At 39.4% G+C, this 27,038-nt stretch overlaps 2 protein-coding genes across 2 annotated transcripts in view; one reads left to right on the plus strand and one right to left on the minus strand.

Moving 5' to 3' along the window:
• The first annotated feature begins 860 nt into the window (after positions 1 to 860).
• Positions 861 to 27,038, plus strand: part of LOC106577402 (DNA-directed RNA polymerase III subunit RPC4) — a 90,030-nt gene continuing 63,852 nt past the window's right edge. The window contains 4 exon segments of the mRNA XM_014155369.3: positions 861 to 1,031; positions 3,316 to 3,362; positions 3,460 to 3,617; positions 3,734 to 3,855. Coding sequence (XP_014010844.2) covers positions 861 to 1,031; positions 3,316 to 3,362; positions 3,460 to 3,617; positions 3,734 to 3,855 — 498 coding nt within the window.
• The window catches only part of tfam (transcription factor A, mitochondrial), a 116,442-nt gene continuing 92,694 nt past the window's right edge, over positions 3,291 to 27,038 (minus strand). The window contains exon 8 of the mRNA XM_045701246.2: positions 3,291 to 3,593. The gene's annotated coding sequence lies outside the window, so the exon portion shown is untranslated. The remainder of the gene's footprint in view (positions 3,594 to 27,038) is intronic.

The raw sequence follows: 27,038 nt of genomic DNA on the forward strand, positions 1-27,038 counted from the left end.
ATGTTTGTTTATTCCATGTGTAACTCTGTGTTGTTTGTGTCGCACTGCTTTGCTTTATCTTGACCAGGTCGCAGTTGTAAATGAGAACTTGTTCTCAACTGGCCGACCTGGTTAAATAAAGGTTAAATAAATAAACAAACAAACAAAAAAACAATACAGATATACTTCAGTCCGAATAAACACTGCCACCTTGTGTTCAGATAACGGAATCATGTGAAGACATAACAAAGCAGAATAAACGGTGCTGATGTGATTAACTCGGGGAACCGTCTATTGTGAAGTGTCCTATATTAGTACGAACTGGGCTACAGAGACGGGATGTAGGTTGTGTTTACTGTGATCAGGTACTAAGTTACTTTGTATCAAGGATGTAGCCAAATGCTTTTTACCAAGGCCTTGGACGCAACACCTACAATATGCTTTCCAGGACAGACTGTTGGATTTGGATCGTATATAGGCTGCTGTTCAGTCGTTGTTTTTGGTCAGATGTGGCCAGACATTACGGACAAGATGGACGCGGTGGCTTCTGGGGGCTTACAGTACAATAACAGAGGGTTGTGTGAACACCGATATCCGTGTTTACGGAGGGGATACCTGCATTCTCTGACTTCACAGTAAGAAGGCCTATTATTCATTCAACTTATCATACGCCTGTTTATTAGGCTATTGGACAGCGTGATGAAGAAGAAATAGGAATTCGGTTCAAATATTGTTTATTCCAAATCGGAGTTATGCTGCCATTTCATTTGTAGGCTGCCCCATCGAATAAAGGGTGTAGGTTTAGTTTAGCCTTCAACCGTCAACATCCCCTTAATACTGTATTGCCACAAAGCCGTCCGTTCCAGCCAGTGATCAGCAGAATGACTGATCCAAACAGCAACACGGACTTTATGGCTGGCTACTCCGGTATCACCAGACTAAATGTAGCTGGCAGTGGGTTACCTCGTCGGACCGTGCTGAACTCTCCCCCTCCTCCAGGCAGACTGACGTCCCTGCGGTCCCGGGACCTGACTCTGGGCGGGTTCAAAAAGGTGATACCCAATGGGAACGCTCATACGGTATATCACAGGCTACGCACTCAACCCATAGAGATAGATAAAGGACTCATCTTTGTATCTGTGCCACCAGGGCCCTGCTCCAGGTATAAGCTAAATAAGCAGTCGCTTAGGGCCCCAGGCTGCTAAGAGGCCCCCCCTACTCAATTAGCCACGTCAGAAGAAAAAAAATGGATTGATAAATTGGCTGGCTAGACTAACTAATCGTAGTCACATGTTTTAATTTAATTTTATCTTTATTTAACTAGGCAAGTCAGTGAAGAACAAATTCTTATTTTCAATGACAGCCTTGTTCAGGGGCAGAACGACATATTTTTACCTTGTCAGCTCAGGGATTCAATCTTGCAACCTTTCGGTTACTAGTCCAACGCCCTAACCACTAGGCTACCTGCCGCCCCAGGTATACCGACCAGGCACGCAGGGCACATGCAGAATTGCAGGAAATCAGCTGTAAAACTGCAACAACAAAAAATTGCTCTGACCCATGGCAAAATGAGTAGAAGTGTATGAAATGTGTTATAAAATTGAATAATTGTCTCTCTGCCCCATGCAAAAATGTGTAGAACTGCAGAAAACGTACTTTAAAACTGCAACATTATCTTCACCCCATGGCAAAATGTGTAGAATTCCAGGAAATGTACTTTAAAACATACATATATTATCTCCACCATAAAGTGGGGGGCCACTAAAATATAAATGTATTTAACTAGGCAAGTCAGTTAAGAACAAATTCTTATTTACAATGACGGCCTACCAAAAAGGCCTCCTGTTGGGACGGGGGCTGGGATTGAAAATAAAAAATAAATATAGGACAAAAAACACACATCGCGACAAGAGAGACAACACAACACTACATAAAGAGGGACGTAAGACGACAACATAGCAAGGCAGAAACACATAACACAACATGGTAGCTGCACAACATGGTAGCAACACAACATGGTAGCAGCACACAAAAAATGGTACAAACATTGGTCACAGACAACAGCACAAACGGCAAGAAGGTAGATGTTCTTCTTCACGATTGGCTGAACCCTCCTGATGACCCAGTTGGACATGACTCCAATAGGATCAGCAGGAGGGATCAGCCAATGAAGTTGAAGTTCCACCCAGTTGACTACATTAAAATGGCGGAAGCCCTCAGTGGTGCTGCCCATGCTAATCCCATAGATAGAACAATGAGACAGATATTTCACCTGATGTATAAATGTGAAGCATCCGCTTGGCGTTTCCACTCACTACCAAATGTGAGAGGAAGCCCAGTGGCCGGCGGTGGGAAAAGATGGAACGAGATGGCTTTTGGCTGACATTCTGATAATTTTGTCATCAATGAAACATTTGATCTCAATACAATTTTCTGTTCGAAAACAAGAATGAATATGTTTACGAACAGAGTGGACTACGTTTTGTAGACTTTACCCTTTTCCAACATATAAAAAATATACGTTGTTTAGGAGTGCAGACGATTCGAGTTATTGCACTACATATCCCATTGAGCCATGCGGGGAGAGGCTGCAGGATGTCAGTTCCCAGACCAGTCAGCGTCCAGCTACGCCAATGACGTCGGTGGATCCGGGTCAAGTAGCAACGATATCGTCCTTCTCCACCGTTATCTGACAAATAACTCAAACCAGTCGTGACTGTTTAAAACAATACATCATTTAAGTTTCTTTCCAGCGAATTTCTTAGTTACATAATTATATAACTAGCAAATGAGTTTTGAAGTTGAAGGTGCAGTATTTATGAAGTTTGACAGTGACGAAAACTAACACGGCTAGTTTAGCCAGGGAAACAAGCTAGAGACCGGATATAGCTGGGCGGACATGCGCACTAGGCTAATTCAGAACAGATTGTAGTTTTTATACCCTGATATCAGGAGCTGTCGGGGAAAAGTTTGATTAAACAATTCAGAGACAAAGGAATATCAGATGAGAAATATTTAAGGAGAGCGAATCGATATACTATGCCAAAATCAGCTGTAAATGTCCATCGTAAAAGCTTAAAACGATGTCTGACTGAATCTGAATCCAGAAAATGAATGGTGAAGTCTCTTCCGCTCACGGTAGACTCATCGTCCTCACCACTCTGTTGTAAGTACTACTAAATAACCAGTCTACAGTGTAAACGGAAACACAGTGGGTGATGAACAAAGGCAAATATACAGCTGTCCAGTGTCCTGTCACAAGCATTAAACAAAACAGTCATGATATTCAAATGTGACAAAAATAGTAGAAATTAATCATTTATATTTTTATTACAGAAAACCTTCGTACCCAATGTCCATTCTCTGAGGAAGAGTAAAGATGAGTGAGTGTGGACTGGTATTGCTTGAAGACACATTCCATTAGACTACCAAGGATCCAGTTTAGAAGAATACATGTTAATGTTGATCACCTTCCCCCAGGTTAAAGGAAGAGGCCCATGTTGCACCAACGAAGGACAGAAGAGTGAGGGAGGACAGGCACAGGGAGAGAAGAGCGGAGAGAAGAGAGCGCCCCCCTCAAACCATTCAGTCCCACTCCATCTTTGAACAGGGTCCTGCAGACACAGTAAAGAAACCAGGTGAATTGGACCTTCTCTGCCAGAAGATCTCTTGACTGTGTGTTAAAGAAATAGGTTATTATTATGATCATTAGAAACACTTGATTCCAGTGTGTCCTGTCCTCTGTTCTGTGCAGGGGGGTGGAGAGGGACCGACCTTAGAGACGGCAGCTCCTCTCCTGTAGCTTAGTGTTTTAAGAAGGAGAGACGTGCTTCAGAGGAAAACAATGATATGTTACACAAGCTTCAACGGGATGATGTAAGTAAAACAGAGCCTTAATGACTAGTCAACCTAATGTAAAACACACAGCCTTAATGACTAGTCAACCTATAGTAACACAGCCTTAATGACTAGTCAACCTAAAGTAACACAGCCTTAATGACTAGTCAACCTAAAGTAACACAGCCTTAACCTTTTATGGATAGGGGGCAGTATTTTCACGGCCGGATAAAAAACGTACCCGATTTAATCTGATTATTACTCCTGCCCAGAAACTAGAATATGCATATAATTATTAGCTTTGGATAGAAAACACTCCAAAGTTTCTAAAACTGTTTGAATGGTGTCTGTGAGTATAACAGAACTCATTTGGCAGGCCAAAACCTGAGAAGATTCCAAACAGGAAGCGCCCTCTCTGACCATTTCTTGGCCTTCTTGATCATCTCTATCCAAAACAGGGGATCTCTGCTGTAACGTGACATTTTCTAATGCTCCCATAGGCTCTCAGAAGGCGCCAGAACATTGAATGATGACTTTGCAGGCCATGGCTGAAAAACAGTAGCGCATTTGGATATCAAATCAAATCAAATTTATTTTTATATAGCCCTTCGTACATCAGCTGATATTCTCAAAGTGCTGTACAGAAACCCAGCCTAAAACCCCAAACAGCAAGCAAAGCATGTGAAAGAAGCACGGTGGCTAGGAAAAACTCCCTAGGAAAAACTCCCTAGAAAGGCCAAAAACCTAGGAAGAAACCTAGAGAGGAACCAGGCTATGAGGGGTGGCCAGTCCTCTTCTGGCTGTGCAGGGTGGATATTATAACAGAACATGGTCAAGATGTTAAAATGTTAAAATGTTCATAAATGACCAGCATGGTCAAATAATAATAATCATAGTAGTTGTCGAGGGTGCAACAAGCACGTCCGGTGAACAGGTCAGGGTTCCATAGCCGCAGGCAGAACAGTTGAAACTGGAGCAGCAGCACGGCCAGGTGGACTGGGGACAGCAAGGAGTCATCATACCAGGTAGTCCTGAGGCATGGTCCTAGGGCTCAATGACTAGTCAACCTAAAGTAACACACACAGCCTTAATGACTAGTCAACCTAAAGTAACACACACAGCCTTAATGACTAGTCAACCTAAAGTAACACAGCCTTCATGACTAGTCAACCTATAGTAACACAGCTTTAAGGACTAGTCAACATAAAGTACAACACACAGCCTTAATGACTAGTCAACCTAAAGTAACACAGCCTTAATGACTAGTCAACCTAAAGTAACACACACAGCCTTAATGACTAGTCAACCTAAAGTAACACACACAGCCTTAATGACTAGTCAACCTAAAGTAACACAGCCTTAATGACTAGTCAACCTAAAGTAACACACACAGCCTTAATGACTAGTCAACCTAGAGTAACACACACAGCCTTAATGACTAGTCAACCTAAAGTAACACACACAGCCTTAATGACTAGTCAACCTAAAGTAAAACAAACAGCCTTAATGACTAGTCAACCTAAAGTAACACACACAGCCTTAATGACTAGTCAACCTAAAGTAACACAGCCTTAATGACTAGTCAACCTAAAGTAACAAACAGCCTTAATGACTAGTCAACCTATAGTAACACACACAGCCTTAATGACTAGTCAACCTATAGTAACACACACAGCCTTAATGACCAGTCAACCTAAAGTACCACAGCCTTAATAACCAGTCAACCTATAGTAACACAGCCTTAATGACCAGTCAACCTATAGTAACACAGCCTTAATGACTAGTCAACCTAAAGTAACACAGCCTTAATGACTAGTCAACCTATAGTAACACAGCCTTAATGACTAGTCAACCTATAGTAACACAGCCTTAATGACTAGTCAACATAAAGTACAACACACAGCCTTAATGACTAGTCAACCTAAAGTAACACAGCCTTAATGACTAGTCAACCTATAGTAACACAGCCTTAATGACTAGTCAACCTAAAGTAACACAGCCTTAATGACTAGTCAACCTAAAGTAACACAGCCTTAATGACTAGTCAACCTATAGTAACACAGCCTTAATGACTAGTCAACATAAAGTACAACACACAGCCTTAATGACTAGTCAACATATAGTAACACAGCCTTAATGACTAGTCAACATAAAGTCCAACACACAGCCTTAATGACTAGTCAACCTAAAGTAACACAGCCTTAATGACTAGTCAACCTAAAGTAACACACACAGCCTTAATGACTAGTCAACCTAAAGTAACACACACAGCCTTAATGACTAGTCAACCTAAAGTAACACAGCCTTAATGACTAGTCAACCTAAAGTAACACACACAGCCTTAATGACTAGTCAACCTAAAGTAACACACACAGCCTTAATGACTAGTCAACCTAAAGTAACACACACAGCCTTAATGACTAGTCATCCTAAAGTAAAACACACAGCCTTAATGACTAGTCAACCTAAAGTAACACACACAGCCTTAATGACTAGTCAACCTAAAGTAACACAGCCTTAATGACAAGTCAACCTAAAGTAACAAACAGCCTTAATGACTATTCAACCTAAAGTAACAAACAGCCTTAATGACTAGTCAACCTAAAGTAACAAACAGCCTTAATGACCAGTCAACCTATAGTAACACAGCCTTAATGACGAGTCAACCTAAAGTAACCCAGCCTTAATGACGAGTCAACCTATAGTAACACAGCCTTAATGACTAGTCAACCTATAGCAAAACAAGCTTAATGACTAGTCAACCTATAGTAACACAGCCTTAATGACTAGTCAACCTATAGTAATACAGCCTTAATGACTAGTCAACCTAAAGTAAAACAGCCTTAATGACTAGTCAACCTAAAGTAAAACAGCCTTAATGACTAGTCAACCTAAAGTAAAACACACAGCCTTAATGACTAGTCAACCTAAAGTAAAACACACAGCCTTAATGACTAGTCAACCTAAAGTAACACACACAGCCTTAATGACTAGTCAACCTAAAGTAACACACACAGCCTTAATGACTAGTCAACCTAAAGTAACACACACAGCCTTAATGACTAGTCAACCTATAGTAACACAGCCTTAATGACTAGTCATCCTATAGTAAAACAAGCTTAATGACTAGTCAACCTATAGTAACACAGCCTTAATGACTAGTCAACCTATAGTAACACAGCCTTAATGACTAGTCAACCTATAGTAACACAGCCTTAATGACTAGTCAACCTATAGTAACACAGCCTTAATGACTAGTCAACCTAAAGTAACACAGCCTTAATGACCAGTCAACCTAAAGTAACACACACAGCCTTAATGACTAGTCAACCTAAAGTAACACAGCCTTAATGACTAGTCAACCTATAGTAACTTAGCCTTAATGACTAGTCAACCTAAAGTAAAACACACAGCCTTAATGACTACTCAACCTATAGTACAACACACAGCCTTAATGACTAGTCAACCTAAAGTAACACACACAGCCTTAACGACTAGTCAACCTAAAGTAAAACAGCCTTAATGACTAGTCTACCTATAGTAACACAGCCTTAATGACTAGTCAACCTAAAGTAAAACACACAACCTTAATGACTAGTCAACCTAAAGTAACACACACAGCCTTAATGACTAGTCAACCTATAGTAACACAGCCTTAATGACTAGTCATCCTATAGTAAAACAAGCTTAATGACTAGTCAACCTATAGTAACACAGCCTTAATGACTAGTCAACCTAAAGTAACACAGCCTTAATGACTAGTCAACCTAAAGTACAACACACAGCCTTAATGACTAGTCAACCTAAAGTAACACACACAGCCTTAACGACTAGTCAACCTAAAGTAAAACAGCCTTAATGACTAGTCTACCTATAGTAACACAGCCTTAATGACTAGTCAACCTAAAGTAAAACACACAACCTTAATGACTAGTCAACCTAAAGTAACACAGCCTTAATGACTAGTCAACCTAAAGTAACACACACAGCCTTAATGACTAGTCAACCTATAGTAACACAGCCTTAATGACTAGTCATCCTATAGTAAAACAAGCTTAATGACTAGTCAACCTATAGTAACACAGCCTTAATGACTAGTCAACCTAAAGTAACACAGCCTTAATGACTAGTCAACCTAAAGTAACACAGCCTTAATGACTAGTCAACCTAAAGTAACAGCCTTAACTTTTTATGGATAGGGGGCAGTATTTTCACGGCCGGATAAAAAACGTACCCGATTTAATCTGATTATTACTCCTGCCCAGAAACTAGAATATGCATATAATTATTAGCTTTGGATAGAAAACACTCCAAAGTTTCTAAAACTGTTTGAATGGTGTCTGTGAGTATAACAGAACTCATTTGGCAGGCCAAAACCTGAGAAGATTCCAAACAGGAAGCGCCCTCTCTGACCATTTCTTGGCCTTCTTGATCATCTCTATCCAAAACAGGGGATCTCTGCTGTAACGTGACATTTTCTAATGCTCCCATAGGCTCTCAGAAGGCGCCAGAACATTGAATGATGACTTTGCAGGCCATGGCTGAAAAACAGTAGCGCATTTGGATATCAAATCAAATTTATTTTTATATAGCCCTTCGTACATCAGCTGATATTCTCAAAGTGCTGTACAGAAACCCAGCCTAAAACCCCAAACAGCAAGCAAAGCATGTGAAAGAAGCACGGTGGCTAGGAAAAACTCCCTAGGAAAAACTCCCTAGAAAGGCCAATAACCTTGGAAGAAACCCAGAGAGGAACCAGGCTATGAGTGGTGGCCAGTCCTCTTCTGGCTGTGCAGGGTGGATATTATAACAGAACATGGTCAAGATGTTAAAATGTTAAAATGTTCATAAATGACCAGCATGGTCAAATAATAATAATCATAGTAGTTGTCGAGGGTGCAACAAGCACGTCCGGTGAACAGGTCAGGGTTCCATAGCCGCAGGCAGAACAGTTGAAACTGGAGCAGCAGCACGGCCAGGTGGACTGGGGACAGCAAGGAGTCATCATACCAGGTACTCCTGAGGCATGGTCCTAGGGCTCAATGACTAGTCAACCTAAAGTAACACACACAGCCTTAATGACTAGTCAACCTAAAGTAACACACACAGCCTTAATGACTACTCAACCTAAAGTAACACAGCCTTCATGACTAGTCAACCTATAGTAACAAAGCCTTAATGACTAGTCAACATAAAGTACAACACACAGACTTAATGTCTAGTCAACCTAAAGTAACACAGCCTTAATGACTAGTCAACCTAAAGTAACACACACAGCCTTAATGACTAGTCAACCTAAAGTAACACAGCCTTAATGACTAGTCAACCTAAAGTAACACACATAGCCTTAATGACTAGTCAACCTAAAGTAACACACACAGCCTTAATGACTAGTCAACCTAAAGTAACACAGCCTTAATGACTAGTCAACCTAAAGTAACACACACAGCCTTAATGACTAGTCAAATTAAAGTAACACACACAGCCTTAATGACTAGTCAACCTAAAGTAAAACAAACAGCCTTAATGACTAGTCAACCTAAAGTAACACACACAGCCTTAATGACTAGTCAACCTAAAGTAACACAGCCTTAATGACTAGTCAACCTAAAGTACCACAGCCTTAATAACCAGTAAACCTATAGTAAAACAGCCTTAATTACCAGTCAACCTAAAGTAACACAGCCTTAATGACTAGTCAACCTATAGTAACACAGCCTTAATGACTAGTCAACATAAAGTACAACACACAGCCTTAATGACTAGTCATCCTATAGTAAAACAAGCTTAATGACTAGTCAACCTATAGTAACACAGCCTTAATGACTAGTCAACCTAAAGTAACACAGCCTTAATGACTAGTCAACCTAAAGTAACACAGCCTTAATGACTATTCAACCTAAAGTAACACAGCCTTAATGACCAGTCAACCTAAAGTAACACACACAGCCTTAATGACTAGTCAACCTAAAGTAACACAGCCTTAATGACTAGTCAACCTAAAGTAACACAGCCTTAATGACTAGTCAACCTATAGTAACACAGCCTTAATGACTAGTCAACCTAAAGTAAAACACACAGCCTTAATGACTAGTCAACCCATAGTACAACACACAGCCTTAATGACTAGTCAACCTATAGTACAACACACAGCCTTAATGACTAGTCAACCTATAGTAACTTAGCCTTAATGACTAGTCAACCTAAAGTAAAACACACAGCCTTAATGACTACTCAACCTATAGTACAACACACAGCCTTAATGACTAGTCAACCTAAAGTAACACACACAGCCTTAACGACTAGTCAACCTAAAGTAAAACAGCCTTAATGACTAGTCTACCTATAGTAACACAGCCTTAATGACTAGTCAACCTAAAGTAACACAGCCTTAATGACTAGTCAACCTAAAGTAACACACACAGCCTTAATGACTAGTCAACCTATAGTAACACAGCCTTAATGACTAGTCATCCTATAGTAAAACAAGCTTAATGACTAGTCAACCTATAGTAACACAGCCTTAATGACTAGTCAACCTAAAGTAACACAGCCTTAATGACTAGTCAACCTAAAGTAACACAGCCTTAATGACTAGTCAACCTAAAGTAACACAGCCTTAACTTTTTATGGATAGGGGGCAGTATTTTCACGGCCGGATAAAAAACGTACCCGATTTAATCTGATTATTACTCCTGCCCAGAAACTAGAATATGCATATAATTATTAGCTTTGGATAGAAAACACTCCAAAGTTTCTAAAACTGTTTGAATGGTGTCTGTGAGTATAACAGAACTCATTTGGCAGGCCAAAACCTGAGAAGATTCCAAACAGGAAGCGCCCTCTCTGACCATTTCTTGGCCTTCTTGATCATCTCTATCCAAAACAGGGGATCTCTGCTGTAACGTGACATTTTCTAATGCTCCCATAGGCTCTCAGAAGGCGCCAGAACATTGAATGATGACTTTGCAGGCCATGGCTGAAAAACAGTAGCGCATTTGGATATCAAATCAAATTTATTTTTATATAGCCCTTCGTACATCAGCTGATATTCTCAAAGTGCTGTACAGAAACCCAGCCTAAAACCCCAAACAGCAAGCAAAGCATGTGAAAGAAGCACGGTGGCTAGGAAAAACTCCCTAGGAAAAACTCCCTAGAAAGGCCAATAACCTTGGAAGAAACCCAGAGAGGAACCAGGCTATGAGTGGTGGCCAGTCCTCTTCTGGCTGTGCAGGGTGGATATTATAACAGAACATGGTCAAGATGTTAAAATGTTAAAATGTTCATAAATGACCAGCATGGTCAAATAATAATAATCATAGTAGTTGTCGAGGGTGCAACAAGCACGTCCGGTGAACAGGTCAGGGTTCCATAGCCGCAGGCAGAACAGTTGAAACTGGAGCAGCAGCACGGCCAGGTGGACTGGGGACAGCAAGGAGTCATCATACCAGGTACTCCTGAGGCATGGTCCTAGGGCTCAATGACTAGTCAACCTAAAGTAACACACACAGCCTTAATGACTAGTCAACCTAAAGTAACACACACAGCCTTAATGACTACTCAACCTAAAGTAACACAGCCTTCATGACTAGTCAACCTATAGTAACAAAGCCTTAATGACTAGTCAACATAAAGTACAACACACAGACTTAATGTCTAGTCAACCTAAAGTAACACAGCCTTAATGACTAGTCAACCTAAAGTAACACACACAGCCTTAATGACTAGTCAACCTAAAGTAACACAGCCTTAATGACTAGTCAACCTAAAGTAACACACATAGCCTTAATGACTAGTCAACCTAAAGTAACACACACAGCCTTAATGACTAGTCAACCTAAAGTAACACAGCCTTAATGACTAGTCAACCTAAAGTAACACACACAGCCTTAATGACTAGTCAAATGAAAGTAACACACACAGCCTTAATGACTAGTCAACCTAAAGTAAAACAAACAGCCTTAATGACTAGTCAACCTAAAGTAACACACACAGCCTTAATGACTAGTCAACCTAAAGTAACACAGCCTTAATGACTAGTCAACCTAAAGTACCACAGCCTTAATAACCAGTAAACCTATAGTAACACAGCCTTAATTACCAGTCAACCTAAAGTAACACAGCCTTAATGACTAGTCAACCTATAGTAACACAGCCTTAATGACTAGTCAACATAAAGTACAACACACAGCCTTAATGACTAGTCAACCTATAGTAACACAGCCTTAATGACTAGTCAACATAAAGTACAACACACAGCCTTAATGACTAGTCAACCTAAAGTAACACAGCCTTAATGACTAGTCAACCTAAAGTAACACACACAGCCTTAATGACTAGTCAACCTAAAGTAACACAGCCTTAATGACTAGTCAACCTAAAGTAACACACACAGCCTTAATGACTAGTCAACCTAAAGTAACACAGCCTTAATGACTAGTCAACCTAAAGTAACACACACAGCCTTAATGACTAGTCAACCTAAAGTAACACACACAGCCTTAATGACTAGTCAACCTAAAGTAACACACACAGCCATAATGACTAGTCATCCTAAAGTAAAACACACAGCCTTAATGACTAGTCAACCTAAAGTAACACACACAGCCTTAATGACTAGTCAACCTAAAGTAACACAGCCTTAATGACTAGTCAACCTAAAGTAACAAACAGCCTTAATGACTAGTCAACCTAAAGTAACAAACAGCCTTAATGACTAGTCAACCTAAAGTAACAGCCTTAATGACTAGTCAACCTATAGTAACACAGCCTTAATGACCAGTCAACCTATAGTAACACACACAGCCTTAATGACCAGTCAACCTAAAGTACCACAGCCTTAATAACCAGTCAACCTATAGTAACACAGCCTTAATTACCAGTCAACCTAAAGTAACACAGCCTTAATGACCAGTCAACCTATAGTAACACAGCCTTAATGACTAGTCAACCTAAAGTAACACAGCCTTAATGACTAGTCAACCTATAGTAACACAGCCTTAATGACTAGTCAACCTAAAGTAACACAGCCTTAATGACTAGTCAACCTATAGTAACACAGCCTTAATGACTAGTCAACATAAAGTACAACACACAGCCTTAATGACTAGTCAACATAAAGTACAACACACAGCCTTAATGACTAGTCAACCTATAGTAACACAGCCTTAATGACTAGTCAACCTATAGTAACACAGCCTTAATGACTAGTCAACCTATAGTAACACAGCCTTAATGACTAGTCAACCTAAAGTAACACAGCCTTAATGACCAGTCAACCTAAAGTAACACAGCCTTAATGACCAGTCAAGCTAAAGTAACACAGCCTTAATGACCAGTCAACCTAAAGTAAAACACACAGCCTTAACGACTAGTCAACCTAAAGTAAAACAGCCTTAATGACTAGTCTACCTATAGTAACACAGCCTTAATGACTAGTCAACCTAAAGTAAAACACACAGCCTTAATGACTAGTCAACCTAAAGTAACACAGCCTTAATGACTAGTCAACCTAAAGTAACACACACAGCCTTAATGACTAGTCAACCTATAGTAACACAGCCTTAATGACTAGTCAGCCTAAAGTAACACAGCCTTAATGACTAGTCAACCTATAGTAACACAGCCTTAATGACTAGTCAACCTATAGTAACACACAGCCTTAATGACTAGTCAACCTATAGTAACACAGCCTTAATGACTAGTCAACCTAAAGTAAAACACACAACCTTAATGACTAGTCAACCTAAAGTAACACAGCCTTAATGACTAGTCAACCTAAAGTAACACACACAGCCTTAATGACTAGTCAACCTATAGTAACACAGCCTTAATGACTAGTCATCCTATAGTAAAACAAGCTTAATGACTAGTCAACCTATAGTAACACAGCCTTAATGACTAGTCAACCTAAAGTAACACAGCCTTAATGACTAGTCAACCTAAAGTAACACAGCCTTAATGACTAGTCAACCTAAAGTAACACAGCCTTAACTTTTTATGGATAGGGGGCAGTATTTTCACGGCCGGATAAAAAACGTACCCGATTTAATCTGATTATTACTCCTGCCCAGAAACTAGAATATGCATATAATTATTAGCTTTGGATAGAAAACACTCCAAAGTTTCTAAAACTGTTTGAATGGTGTCTGTGAGTATAACAGAACTCATTTGGCAGGCCAAAACCTGAGAAGATTCCAAACAGGAAGCGCCCTCTCTGACCATTTCTTGGCCTTCTTGATCATCTCTATCCAAAACAGGGGATCTCTGCTGTAACGTGACATTTTCTAATGCTCCCATAGGCTCTCAGAAGGCGCCAGAACATTGAATGATGACTTTGCAGGCCATGGCTGAAAAACAGTAGCGCATTTGGATATCAAATCAAATTTATTTTTATATAGCCCTTCGTACATCAGCTGATATTCTCAAAGTGCTGTACAGAAACCCAGCCTAAAACCCCAAACAGCAAGCAAAGCATGTGAAAGAAGCACGGTGGCTAGGAAAAACTCCCTAGGAAAAACTCCCTAGAAAGGCCAATAACCTTGGAAGAAACCCAGAGAGGAACCAGGCTATGAGTGGTGGCCAGTCCTCTTCTGGCTGTGCAGGGTGGATATTATAACAGAACATGGTCAAGATGTTAAAATGTTAAAATGTTCATAAATGACCAGCATGGTCAAATAATAATAATCATAGTAGTTGTCGAGGGTGCAACAAGCACGTCCGGTGAACAGGTCAGGGTTCCATAGCCGCAGGCAGAACAGTTGAAACTGGAGCAGCAGCACGGCCAGGTGGACTGGGGACAGCAAGGAGTCATCATACCAGGTACTCCTGAGGCATGGTCCTAGGGCTCAATGACTAGTCAACCTAAAGTAACACACACAGCCTTAATGACTAGTCAACCTAAAGTAACACACACAGCCTTAATGACTACTCAACCTAAAGTAACACAGCCTTCATGACTAGTCAACCTATAGTAACAAAGCCTTAATGACTAGTCAACATAAAGTACAACACACAGACTTAATGTCTAGTCAACCTAAAGTAACACAGCCTTAATGACTAGTCAACCTAAAGTAACACACACAGCCTTAATGACTAGTCAACCTAAAGTAACACAGCCTTAATGACTAGTCAACCTAAAGTAACACACATAGCCTTAATGACTAGTCAACCTAAAGTAACACACACAGCCTTAATGACTAGTCAACCTAAAGTAACACAGCCTTAATGACTAGTCAACCTAAAGTAACACACACAGCCTTAATGACTAGTCAAATTAAAGTAACACACACAGCCTTAATGACTAGTCAACCTAAAGTAAAACAAACAGCCTTAATGACTAGTCAACCTAAAGTAACACACACAGCCTTAATGACTAGTCAACCTAAAGTAACACAGCCTTAATGACTAGTCAACCTAAAGTACCACAGCCTTAATAACCAGTAAACCTATAGTAACACAGCCTTAATTACCAGTCAACCTAAAGTAACACAGCCTTAATGACTAGTCAACCTATAGTAACACAGCCTTAATGACTAGTCAACATAAAGTACAACACACAGCCTTAATGACTAGTCATCCTATAGTAAAACAAGCTTAATGACTAGTCAACCTATAGTAACACAGCCTTAATGACTAGTCAACCTAAAGTAACACAGCCTTAATGACTAGTCAACCTAAAGTAACACAGCCTTAATGACTATTCAACCTAAAGTAACACAGCCTTAATGACCAGTCAACCTAAAGTAACACACACAGCCTTAATGACTAGTCAACCTAAAGTAACACAGCCTTAATGACTAGTCAACCTAAAGTAACACAGCCTTAATGACTAGTCAACCTATAGTAACACAGCCTTAATGACTAGTCAACCTAAAGTAAAACACACAGCCTTAATGACTAGTCAACCCATAGTACAACACACAGCCTTAATGACTAGTCAACCTATAGTACAACACACAGCCTTAATGACTAGTCAACCTATAGTAACTTAGCCTTAATGACTAGTCAACCTAAAGTAAAACACACAGCCTTAATGACTACTCAACCTATAGTACAACACACAGCCTTAATGACTAGTCAACCTAAAGTAACACACACAGCCTTAACGACTAGTCAACCTAAAGTAAAACAGCCTTAATGACTAGTCTACCTATAGTAACACAGCCTTAATGACTAGTCAACCTAAAGTAAAACACACAACCTTAATGACTAGTCAACCTAAAGTAACACAGCCTTAATGACTAGTCAACCTAAAGTAACACACACAGCCTTAATGACTAGTCAACCTATAGTAACACAGCCTTAATGACTAGTCATCCTATAGTAAAACAAGCTTAATGACTAGTCAACCTATAGTAACACAGCCTTAATGACTAGTCAACCTAAAGTAACACAGCCTTAATGACTAGTCAACCTAAAGTAACACAGCCTTAATGACTAGTCAACCTAAAGTAACACAGCCTTAACTTTTTATGGATAGGGGGCAGTATTTTCACGGCCGGATAAAAAACGTACCCGATTTAATCTGATTATTACTCCTGCCCAGAAACTAGAATATGCATATAATTATTAGCTTTGGATAGAAAACACTCCAAAGTTTCTAAAACTGTTTGAATGGTGTCTGTGAGTATAACAGAACTCATTTGGCAGGCCAAAACCTGAGAAGATTCCAAACAGGAAGCGCCCTCTCTGACCATTTCTTGGCCTTCTTGATCATCTCTATCCAAAACAGGGGATCTCTGCTGTAACGTGACATTTTCTAATGCTCCCATAGGCTCTCAGAAGGCGCCAGAACATTGAATGATGACTTTGCAGGCCATGGCTGAAAAACAGTAGCGCATTTGGATATCAAATCAAATTTATTTTTATATAGCCCTTCGTACATCAGCTGATATTCTCAAAGTGCTGTACAGAAACCCAGCCTAAAACCCCAAACAGCAAGCAAAGCATGTGAAAGAAGCACGGTGGCTAGGAAAAACTCCCTAGGAAAAACTCCCTAGAAAGGCCAATAACCTTGGAAGAAACCCAGAGAGGAACCAGGCTATGAGTGGTGGCCAGTCCTCTTCTGGCTGTGCAGGGTGGATATTATAACAGAACATGGTCAAGATGTTAAAATGTTAAAATGTTCATAAATGACCAGCATGGTCAAATAATAATAATCATAGTAGTTGTCGAGGGTGCAACAAGCACGTCCGGTGAACAGGTCAGGGTTCCATAGCCGCAGGCAGAACAGTTGAAACTGGAGCAGCAGCACGGCCAGGTGGACTGGGGACAGCAAGGAGTCATCATACCAGGTACTCCTGAGGCATGGTCCTAGGGCTCAATGACTAGTCAACCTAAAGTAACACACACAGCCTTAATGACTAGTCAACCTAAAGTAACACACACAGCCTTAATGACTACTCAACCTAAAGTAACACAGCCTTCATGACTAGTCAACCTATAGTAACAAAGCCTTAATGACTAGTCAACATAAAGTACAACACACAGACTTAATGTCTAGTCAACCTAAAGTAACACAGCCTTAATGACTAGTCAACCTAAAGTAACACACACAGCCTTAATGACTAGTCAACCTAAAGTAACACAGCCTTAATGACTAGTCAACCTAAAGTAACACACATAGCCTTAATGACTAGTCAACCTAAAGTAACACACACAGCCTTAATGACTAGTCAACCTAAAGTAACACAGCCTTAATGACTAGTCAACCTAAAGTAACACACACAGCCTTAATGACTAGTCAAATTAAAGTAACACACACAGCCTTAATGACTAGTCAACCTAAAGTAAAACAAACAGCCTTAATGACTAGTCAACCTAAAGTAACACACACAGCCTTAATGACTAGTCAACCTAAAGTAACACAGCCTTAATGACTAGTCAACCTAAAGTACCACAGCCTTAATAACCAGTAAACCTATAGTAACACAGCCTTAATTACCAGTCAACCTAAAGTAACACAGCCTTAATGACTAGTCAACCTATAGTAACACAGCCTTAATGACTAGTCAACATAAAGTACAACACACAGCCTTAATGACTAGTCAACCTATAGTAACACAGCCTTAATGACTAGTCAACATAAAGTACAACACACAGCCTTAATGACTAGTCAACCTAAAGTAACACAGCCTTAATGACTAGTCAACCTAAAGTAACACACACAGCCTTAATGACTAGTCAACCTAAAGTAACACAGCCTTAATGACTAGTCAACCTAAAGTAACACACACAGCCTTAATGACTAGTCAACCTAAAGTAACACAGCCTTAATGACTAGTCAACCTAAAGTAACACACACAGCCTTAATGACTAGTCAACCTAAAGTAACACACACAGCCTTAATGACTAGTCAACCTAAAGTAACACACACAGCCATAATGACTAGTCATCCTAAAGTAAAACACACAGCCTTAATGACTAGTCAACCTAAAGTAACACACACAGCCTTAATGACTAGTCAACCTAAAGTAACACAGCCTTAATGACTAGTCAACCTAAAGTAACAAACAGCCTTAATGACTAGTCAACCTAAAGTAACAAACAGCCTTAATGACTAGTCAACCTAAAGTAACAGCCTTAATGACTAGTCAACCTATAGTAACACAGCCTTAATGACCAGTCAACCTATAGTAACACACACAGCCTTAATGACCAGTCAACCTAAAGTACCACAGCCTTAATAACCAGTCAACCTATAGTAACACAGCCTTAATTACCAGTCAACCTAAAGTAACACAGCCTTAATGACCAGTCAACCTATAGTAACACAGCCTTAATGACTAGTCAACCTAAAGTAACACAGCCTTAATGACTAGTCAACCTATAGTAACACAGCCTTAATGACTAGTCAACCTAAAGTAACACAGCCTTAATGACTAGTCAACCTATAGTAACACAGCCTTAATGACTAGTCAACATAAAGTACAACACACAGCCTTAATGACTAGTCAACATAAAGTACAACACACAGCCTTAATGACTAGTCAACCTATAGTAACACAGCCTTAATGACTAGTCAACCTATAGTAACACAGCCTTAATGACTAGTCAACCTATAGTAACACAGCCTTAATGACTAGTCAACCTAAAGTAACACAGCCTTAATGACCAGTCAACCTAAAGTAACACAGCCTTAATGACCAGTCAAGCTAAAGTAACACAGCCTTAATGACCAGTCAACCTAAAGTAAAACACACAGCCTTAACGACTAGTCAACCTAAAGTAAAACAGCCTTAATGACTAGTCTACCTATAGTAACACAGCCTTAATGACTAGTCAACCTAAAGTAAAACACACAGCCTTAATGACTAGTCAACCTAAAGTAACACAGCCTTAATGACTAGTCAACCTAAAGTAACACACACAGCCTTAATGACTAGTCAACCTATAGTAACACAGCCTTAATGACTAGTCAGCCTAAAGTAACACAGCCTTAATGACTAGTCAACCTATAGTAACACAGCCTTAATGACTAGTCAACCTATAGTAACACACAGCCTTAATGACTAGTCAACCTAAAGTAACACAGCCTTAATGACTAGTCAACCTGTAGTAACACAGCCTTAATGACTAGTCAACCTAAAGTAACACAGCCTTAATGACTAGTCAACCTGTAGTAACACAGCCTTAATGACTAGTCAACATAAAGTACAACACACAGCCTTAATGACTAGTCAACATAAAGTAACACAGCCTTAATGACTAGTCAACCTAAAGTAACACAGCCTTAATGACTAGTCAACCTAAAGTAACACAGCCTTAATGACTAGTCAACCTAAAGTAACACAGCCTTAATGACTAGTCAACCTAAAGTAACAAACAGCCTTAATGACTAGTCAACCTAAAGTAACAGCCTTAATGACTAGTCAACCTATAGTAACACAGCCTTAATGACCAGTCAACCTAAAGTAACACAGCCTTAATGACCAGTCAACCTAAAGTAACACAGCCTTAATGACCAGTCAACCTAAAGTAACACAGCCTTAATGACTAGTCAACCTAAAGTAACACACACAGCCTCAATGACTAGACAACCTATAGTAACACAGCCTTAATGACTAGTCAGCCTAAAGTAACACAGCCTTAATGACTAGTCAGCCTAAAGTAACACAGCCTTAATGACTAGTCAACCTAAAGTAAAACACACAGCCTTAATGACTAGTCAACCTAAAGTAACACACACAGCCTTAATGACTAGTCAAACTATAGTAACACAGCCTTAATGACTAGTCAACCTATAGTAACACAGCCTTAATGACTAGTCAACCTATAGTAACACAGCCTTAATGACCAGTCAACCTAAAGTAACACAGCCTTAATGACCAGTCAACCTAAAGTAACACACACAGCCTTAATGACCATTCAACCTAAAGTAACACACACAGCCTTAATGACTAGTCAACCTAAAGTAAAACACACAGCCTTAATGACTAGTCAACCTATAGTAACACAGCCTTAATGACTAGTCAGCCTAAAGTAACACAGCATTAATGACTAGTCAACCTATAGTAACACAGCCTTAATGACTAGTCAACCTATAGTAACACACAGCCTTAATGACTAGTCAACCTGTAGTAACACAGCCTTAATGACTAGTCAACCTGTAGTAACACAGCCTTAATGACTAGTCAACCTAAAGTAACACAGCCTTAATGACTAGTCAACCTGTAGTAACACAGCCTTAATGACTAGTCAACATAAAGTACAACACACAGCCTTAATGACTAGTCAACATAAAGTAACACAGCCTTAATGACTAGTCAACATAAAGTACAACACACAGCCTTAATGACTAGTCAACATAAAGTAACACAGCCTTAATGACTAGTCAACCTGTAGTAACACAGCCTTAATGACTAGTCAACCTAAAGTAACACAGCCTTAATGACTAGTCAACCTAAAGTAACAAACAGCCTTAATGACTAGTCAACCTAAAGTAACACACACAGCCTTAGTGACTAGTCAACCTAAAGTAACACAGCCTTAATGACTAGTCAACCTAAAGTAACAAACAGCCTTAATGACTAGTCAACCTAAAGTAACAAACAGCCTTAATGACTAGTCAACCTAAAGTAACAGCCTTAATGACTAGTCAACCTATAGTAACACAGCCTTAATGACTAGTCAACCTATAGTAACACACAGCCTTACTGACTAGTCAAACTAAAGTAACACAGCCTTAATGACTAGTCAACCTGTAGTAACACAGCCTTAATGACTAGTCAACCTAAAGTAACACAGCCTTAATGACTAGTCAACCTAAAGTAACACAGCCTCAATGACTAGTCAACCTAAAGTAACACACACAGCCTTAATGACTAGACAACCTATAGTAACACAGCCTTAATGACTAGTCAGCCTAAAGTAACACAGCCTTAATGACTAGTCAACCTAAAGTAACACACACAGCCTTAATGACTAGTCAACCTAAAGTAAAACACACAGCCTTAATGACTAGTCAACCTAAAGTAACAAACAGCCTTAATGACTAGTCAACCTAAAGTAACAGCCTTAATGACTAGTCAACCTATAGTAACACAGCCTTAATGACCAGTCAACCTAAAGTAACACAGCCTTAATGACCAGTCAACCTAAAGTAACACAGCCTTAATGACCAGTCAACCTAAAGTAACACAGCCTTAATGACTAGTCAACCTAAAGTAACACACACAGCCTTAATGACTAGTCAACCTAAAGTAACACAGCCTTAATGACTAGTCAACCTAAAGTAACACACATAGCCTTAATGACTAGTCAACCTAAAGTAACACACACAGCCTTAATGACTAGTCAACCTAAAGTAACACAGCCTTAATGACTAGTCAACCTAAAGTAACACACACAGCCTTAATGACTAGTCAACTTAAAGTAACACACACAGCCTTAATGACTAGTCAACCTAAAGTAAAACAAACAGCCTTAATGACTAGTCAACCTAAAGTAACACACACAGCCTTAATGACTAGTCAACCTAAAGTAACACAGCCTTAATGACTAGTCAACCTAAAGTACCACAGCCTTAATAACCAGTAAACCTATAGTAACACAGCCTTAATTACCAGTCAACCTAAAGTAACACAGCCTTAATGACTAGTCAACCTATAGTAACACAGCCTTAATGACTAGTCAACATAAAGTACAACACACAGCCTTAATGACTAGTCAACCTATAGTAACACAGCCTTAATGACTAGTCAACATAAAGTACAACACACAGCCTTAATGACTAGTCAACCTAAAGTAACACAGCCTTAATGACTAGTCAACCTAAAGTAACACACACAGCCTTAATGACTAGTCAACCTAAAGTAACACAGCCTTAATGACTAGTCAACCTAAAGTAACACACACAGCCTTAATGACTAGTCAACCTAAAGTAACACAGCCTTAATGACTAGTCAACCTAAAGTAACACACACAGCCTTAATGACTAGTCAACCTAAAGTAACACACACAGCCTTAATGACTAGTCAACCTAAAGTAACACACACAGCCATAATGACTAGTCATCCTAAAGTAAAACACACAGCCTTAATGACTAGTCAACCTAAAGTAACACACACAGCCTTAATGACTAGTCAACCTAAAGTAACACAGCCTTAATGACTAGTCAACCTAAAGTAACAAACAGCCTTAATGACTAGTCAACCTAAAGTAACAAACAGCCTTAATGACTAGTCAACCTAAAGTAACAGCCTTAATGACTAGTCAACCTATAGTAACACAGCCTTAATGACCAGTCAACCTATAGTAACACACACAGCCTTAATGACCAGTCAACCTAAAGTACCACAGCCTTAATAACCAGTCAACCTATAGTAACACAGCCTTAATTACCAGTCAACCTAAAGTAACACAGCCTTAATGACCAGTCAACCTATAGTAACACAGCCTTAATGACTAGTCAACCTAAAGTAACACAGCCTTAATGACTAGTCAACCTATAGTAACACAGCCTTAATGACTAGTCAACCTAAAGTAACACAGCCTTAATGACTAGTCAACCTATAGTAACACAGCCTTAATGACTAGTCAACATAAAGTACAACACACAGCCTTAATGACTAGTCAACATAAAGTACAACACACAGCCTTAATGACTAGTCAACCTATAGTAACACAGCCTTAATGACTAGTCAACCTATAGTAACACAGCCTTAATGACTAGTCAACCTATAGTAACACAGCCTTAATGACTAGTCAACCTAAAGTAACACAGCCTTAATGACCAGTCAACCTAAAGTAACACAGCCTTAATGACCAGTCAACCTAAAGTAACACAGCCTTAATGACCAGTCAACCTAAAGTAAAACACACAGCCTTAACGACTAGTCAACCTAAAGTAAAACAGCCTTAATGACTAGTCTACCTATAGTAACACAGCCTTAATGACTAGTCAACCTAAAGTAAAACACACAGCCTTAATGACTAGTCAACCTAAAGTAACACAGCCTTAATGACTAGTCAACCTAAAGTAACACACACAGCCTTAATGACTAGTCAACCTATAGTAACACAGCCTTAATGACTAGTCAGCCTAAAGTAACACAGCCTTAATGACTAGTCAACCTATAGTAACACAGCCTTAATGACTAGTCAACCTATAGTAACACACAGCCTTAATGACTAGTCAACCTAAAGTAACACAGCCTTAATGACTAGTCAACCTGTAGTAACACAGCCTTAATGACTAGTCAACCTGTAGTAACACAGCCTTAATGACTAGTCAACATAAAGTACAACACACAGCCTTAATGACTAGTCAACATAAAGTACAACACACAGCCTTAATGACTAGTCAACATAAAGTAACACAGCCTTAATGACTAGTCAACCTAAAGTAACACAGCCTTAATGACTAGTCAACCTAAAGTAACACAGCCTTAATGACTAGTCAACCTAAAGTAACACAGCCTTAATGACTAGTCAACCTAAAGTAACAAACAGCCTTAATGACTAGTCAACCTAAAGTAACAGCCTTAATGACTAGTCAACCTAAAGTAACACAGCCTTAATGACCAGTCAACCTAAAGTAACACAGCCTTAATGACCAGTCAACCTAAAGTAACACAGCCTTAATGACTAGTCAACCTAAAGTAACACACACAGCCTCAATGACTAGACAACCTATAGTAACACAGCCTTAATGACTAGTCAGCCTAAAGTAACACAGCCTTAATGACTAGTCAGCCTAAAGTAACACAGCCTTAATGACTAGTCAACCTATAGTAACACAGCCTTAATGACTAGTCAACCTATAGTAACACAGCCTTAATGACCAGTCAACCTAAAGTAACACAGCCTTAATGACCAGTCAACCTAAAGTAACACACACAGCCTTAATGACCATTCAACCTAAAGTAACACACACAGCCTTAATGACTAGTCAACCTAAAGTAAAACACAGCCTTAATGACTAGTCAGCCTAAAGTAACACAGCCTTAATGACTAGTCAACCTATAGTAACACAGCCTTAATGACTAGTCAACCTATAGTAACACACAGCCTTAATGACTAGTCAACCTGTAGTAACACAGCCTTAATGACTAGTCAACCTGTAGTAACACAGCCTTAATGACTAGTCAACCTAAAGTAACACAGCCTTAATGACTAGTCAACCTGTAGTAACACAGCCTTAATGACTAGTCAACATAAAGTACAACACACAGCCTTAATGACTAGTCAACATAAAGTACAACACACAGCCTTAATGACTAGTCAACATAAAGTACAACACACAGCCTTAATGACTAGTCAACATAAAGTACAACACACAGCCTTAATGACTAGTCAACCTGTAGTAACACAGCCTTAATGACTAGTCAACCTAAAGTAACACAGCCTTAATGACTAGTCAACCTAAAGTAACAAACAGCCTTAATGACTAGTCAACCTAAAGTAACACACACAGCCTTAGTGACTAGTCAACCTAAAGTAACACAGCCTTAATGACTAGTCAACCTAAAGTAACAAACAGCCTTAATGACTAGTCAACCTAAAGTAACAAACAGCCTTAATGACTAGTCAACCTAAAGTAACAAACAGCCTTAATGACTAGTCAACCTAAAGTAACAGCCTTAATGACTAGTCAACCTATAGTAACACACAGCCTTAATGACTAGTCAAACTAAAGTAACACAGCCTTAATGACTAGTCAACCTGTAGTAACACAGCCTTAATGACTAGTCAACCTAAAGTAACACAGCCTTAATGACTAGTCAACCTAAAGTAACACAGCCTCAATGACTAGTCAACCTAAAGTAACACACACAGCCTTAATGACTAGACAACCTATAGTAACACAGCCTTAATGACTAGTCAGCCTAAAGTAACACAGCCTTAATGACTAGTCAACCTAAAGTAACACACACAGCCTTAATGACTAGTCAACCTAAAGTAAAACACACAGCCTTAATGACTAGTCAACCTAAAGTAACACACACAGCCTTAATGACTAGTCAACCTATAGTAACACAGCCTTAATGACTAGTCATCATATAGTAAAACAACCTTAATGACTAGTCAACCTATAGTAACACAGCCTTAATGACTAGTCAACCTATAGTAACACAGCCTTAATGACTAGTCAACCTATAGTAACACAGCCTTAATGACCAGTCAACCTAAAGTAACACAGCCTTAATGACCAGTCAACCTAAAGTAACACACACAGCCTTAATGACCATTCAACCTAAAGTAACACACACAGCCTTAATGACTAGTCAACCTAAAGTAACACACACAGCCTTAATGACTAGTCAACCTAAAGTAACACAGCCTTAATGACTAGTCAACCTAAAGTAACACAGCCTTAATGACTAGTCAACCTATAGTAACACAGCCTTAATGACTAGTCAACCTAAAGTAACACACACAGCCTTAATGACTAGTCAACCTAAAGTAACACACACAGCCTTAATGACTAGTCAACCTATAGTAACACAGCCTTAATGACTAGTCATCCTATAGTAAAACAACCTTAATGACTAGTCAGCCTATAGTATAACAGTCTTAATGACTAGTCAACCAATAGTACAACACACAGCCTTAATGACTAGTTAACCTATAGTAACACAGCCTTAATGACTAGTCAACCTAAAGTAAAACACACAGCCTTAATGACTAGTCAACCTAAAGTAACACACACAGCCTTAATGACTAGTCAACCTAAAGTAACACAGCCTTAATGACTAGTCAAACTAAAGTAACAAACAGCCTTAATGACTAGTCAACCTAAAGTAACAAACAGCCTTAATGACTAGTCAACCTAAAGTAACAGCCTTAATGACTAGTCAACCTATAGTAACACAGCCTTAATTACTAGTCAACCTATAGTAACACAGCCTTAATTACAGTCAACCTAAAGTAACACAGCCTTAATGACCAGTCAACCTATAGTAACACAGCCTTAATGACTAGTCAACCTAAAGTAACACAGCCTTAATGACTAGTCAACCTGTAGTAACACAGCCTTAATGACTAGTCAACCTGTAGTAACACAGCCTTAATGACTAGTCAACCTAAAGTAACAAACAGCCTTAATGACTAGTCAACCTAAAGTAACAAACAGCCTTAATGACTAGTCAACCTAAAGTAACACACACAGCCTTAGTGACTAGTCAACCTAAAGTAACACAGCCTTAATGACTAGTCAACCTAAAGTAACAAAAAGCCTTAATGACTAGTCAACCTAAAGTAACAAACAGCCTTAATGACTAGTCAACCTAAAGTAACAGCCTTAATGACTAGTCAACCTATAGTAACACAGCCTTAATGACCAGTCAACCTATAGTAACACACACAGCCTTAATGACCAGTCAACCTAAAGTAACACAGCCTTAATGACCAGTCAACCTAAAGTAACACAGCCTTAATGACCAGTCAACCTATAGTAACACAGCCTTAATAACTAGTCAACCTAAAGTAACACAGCCTTAATGACGAGTCAAACTAAAGTAACACAGCCTTAATGACTAGTCAACCTAAAGTAACACAGCCTCAATGACTAGTAAACCTAAAGTAACACACACACAACCTTAATGACTAGTCAACCTATAGTAACACAGCCTTAATGACTAGTCAGCCTAAAGTAACACAGCCTTAATGACTAGTGAACCTAAAGTAACAAACAGCCTTAATGACTAGTCAACCTAAAGTAACAAACAGCCTTAATGACTAGTCAACCTAAAGTAACAGCCTTAATGACTAGTCAACCT

The sequence above is a fragment of the Salmo salar genome, chromosome 18, assembly GCF_965601325.2.
Source record: "Salmo salar chromosome 18, fSalSal1, whole genome shotgun sequence".
NCBI classification, from domain to species: domain Eukaryota; kingdom Metazoa; phylum Chordata; class Actinopteri; order Salmoniformes; family Salmonidae; genus Salmo; species Salmo salar.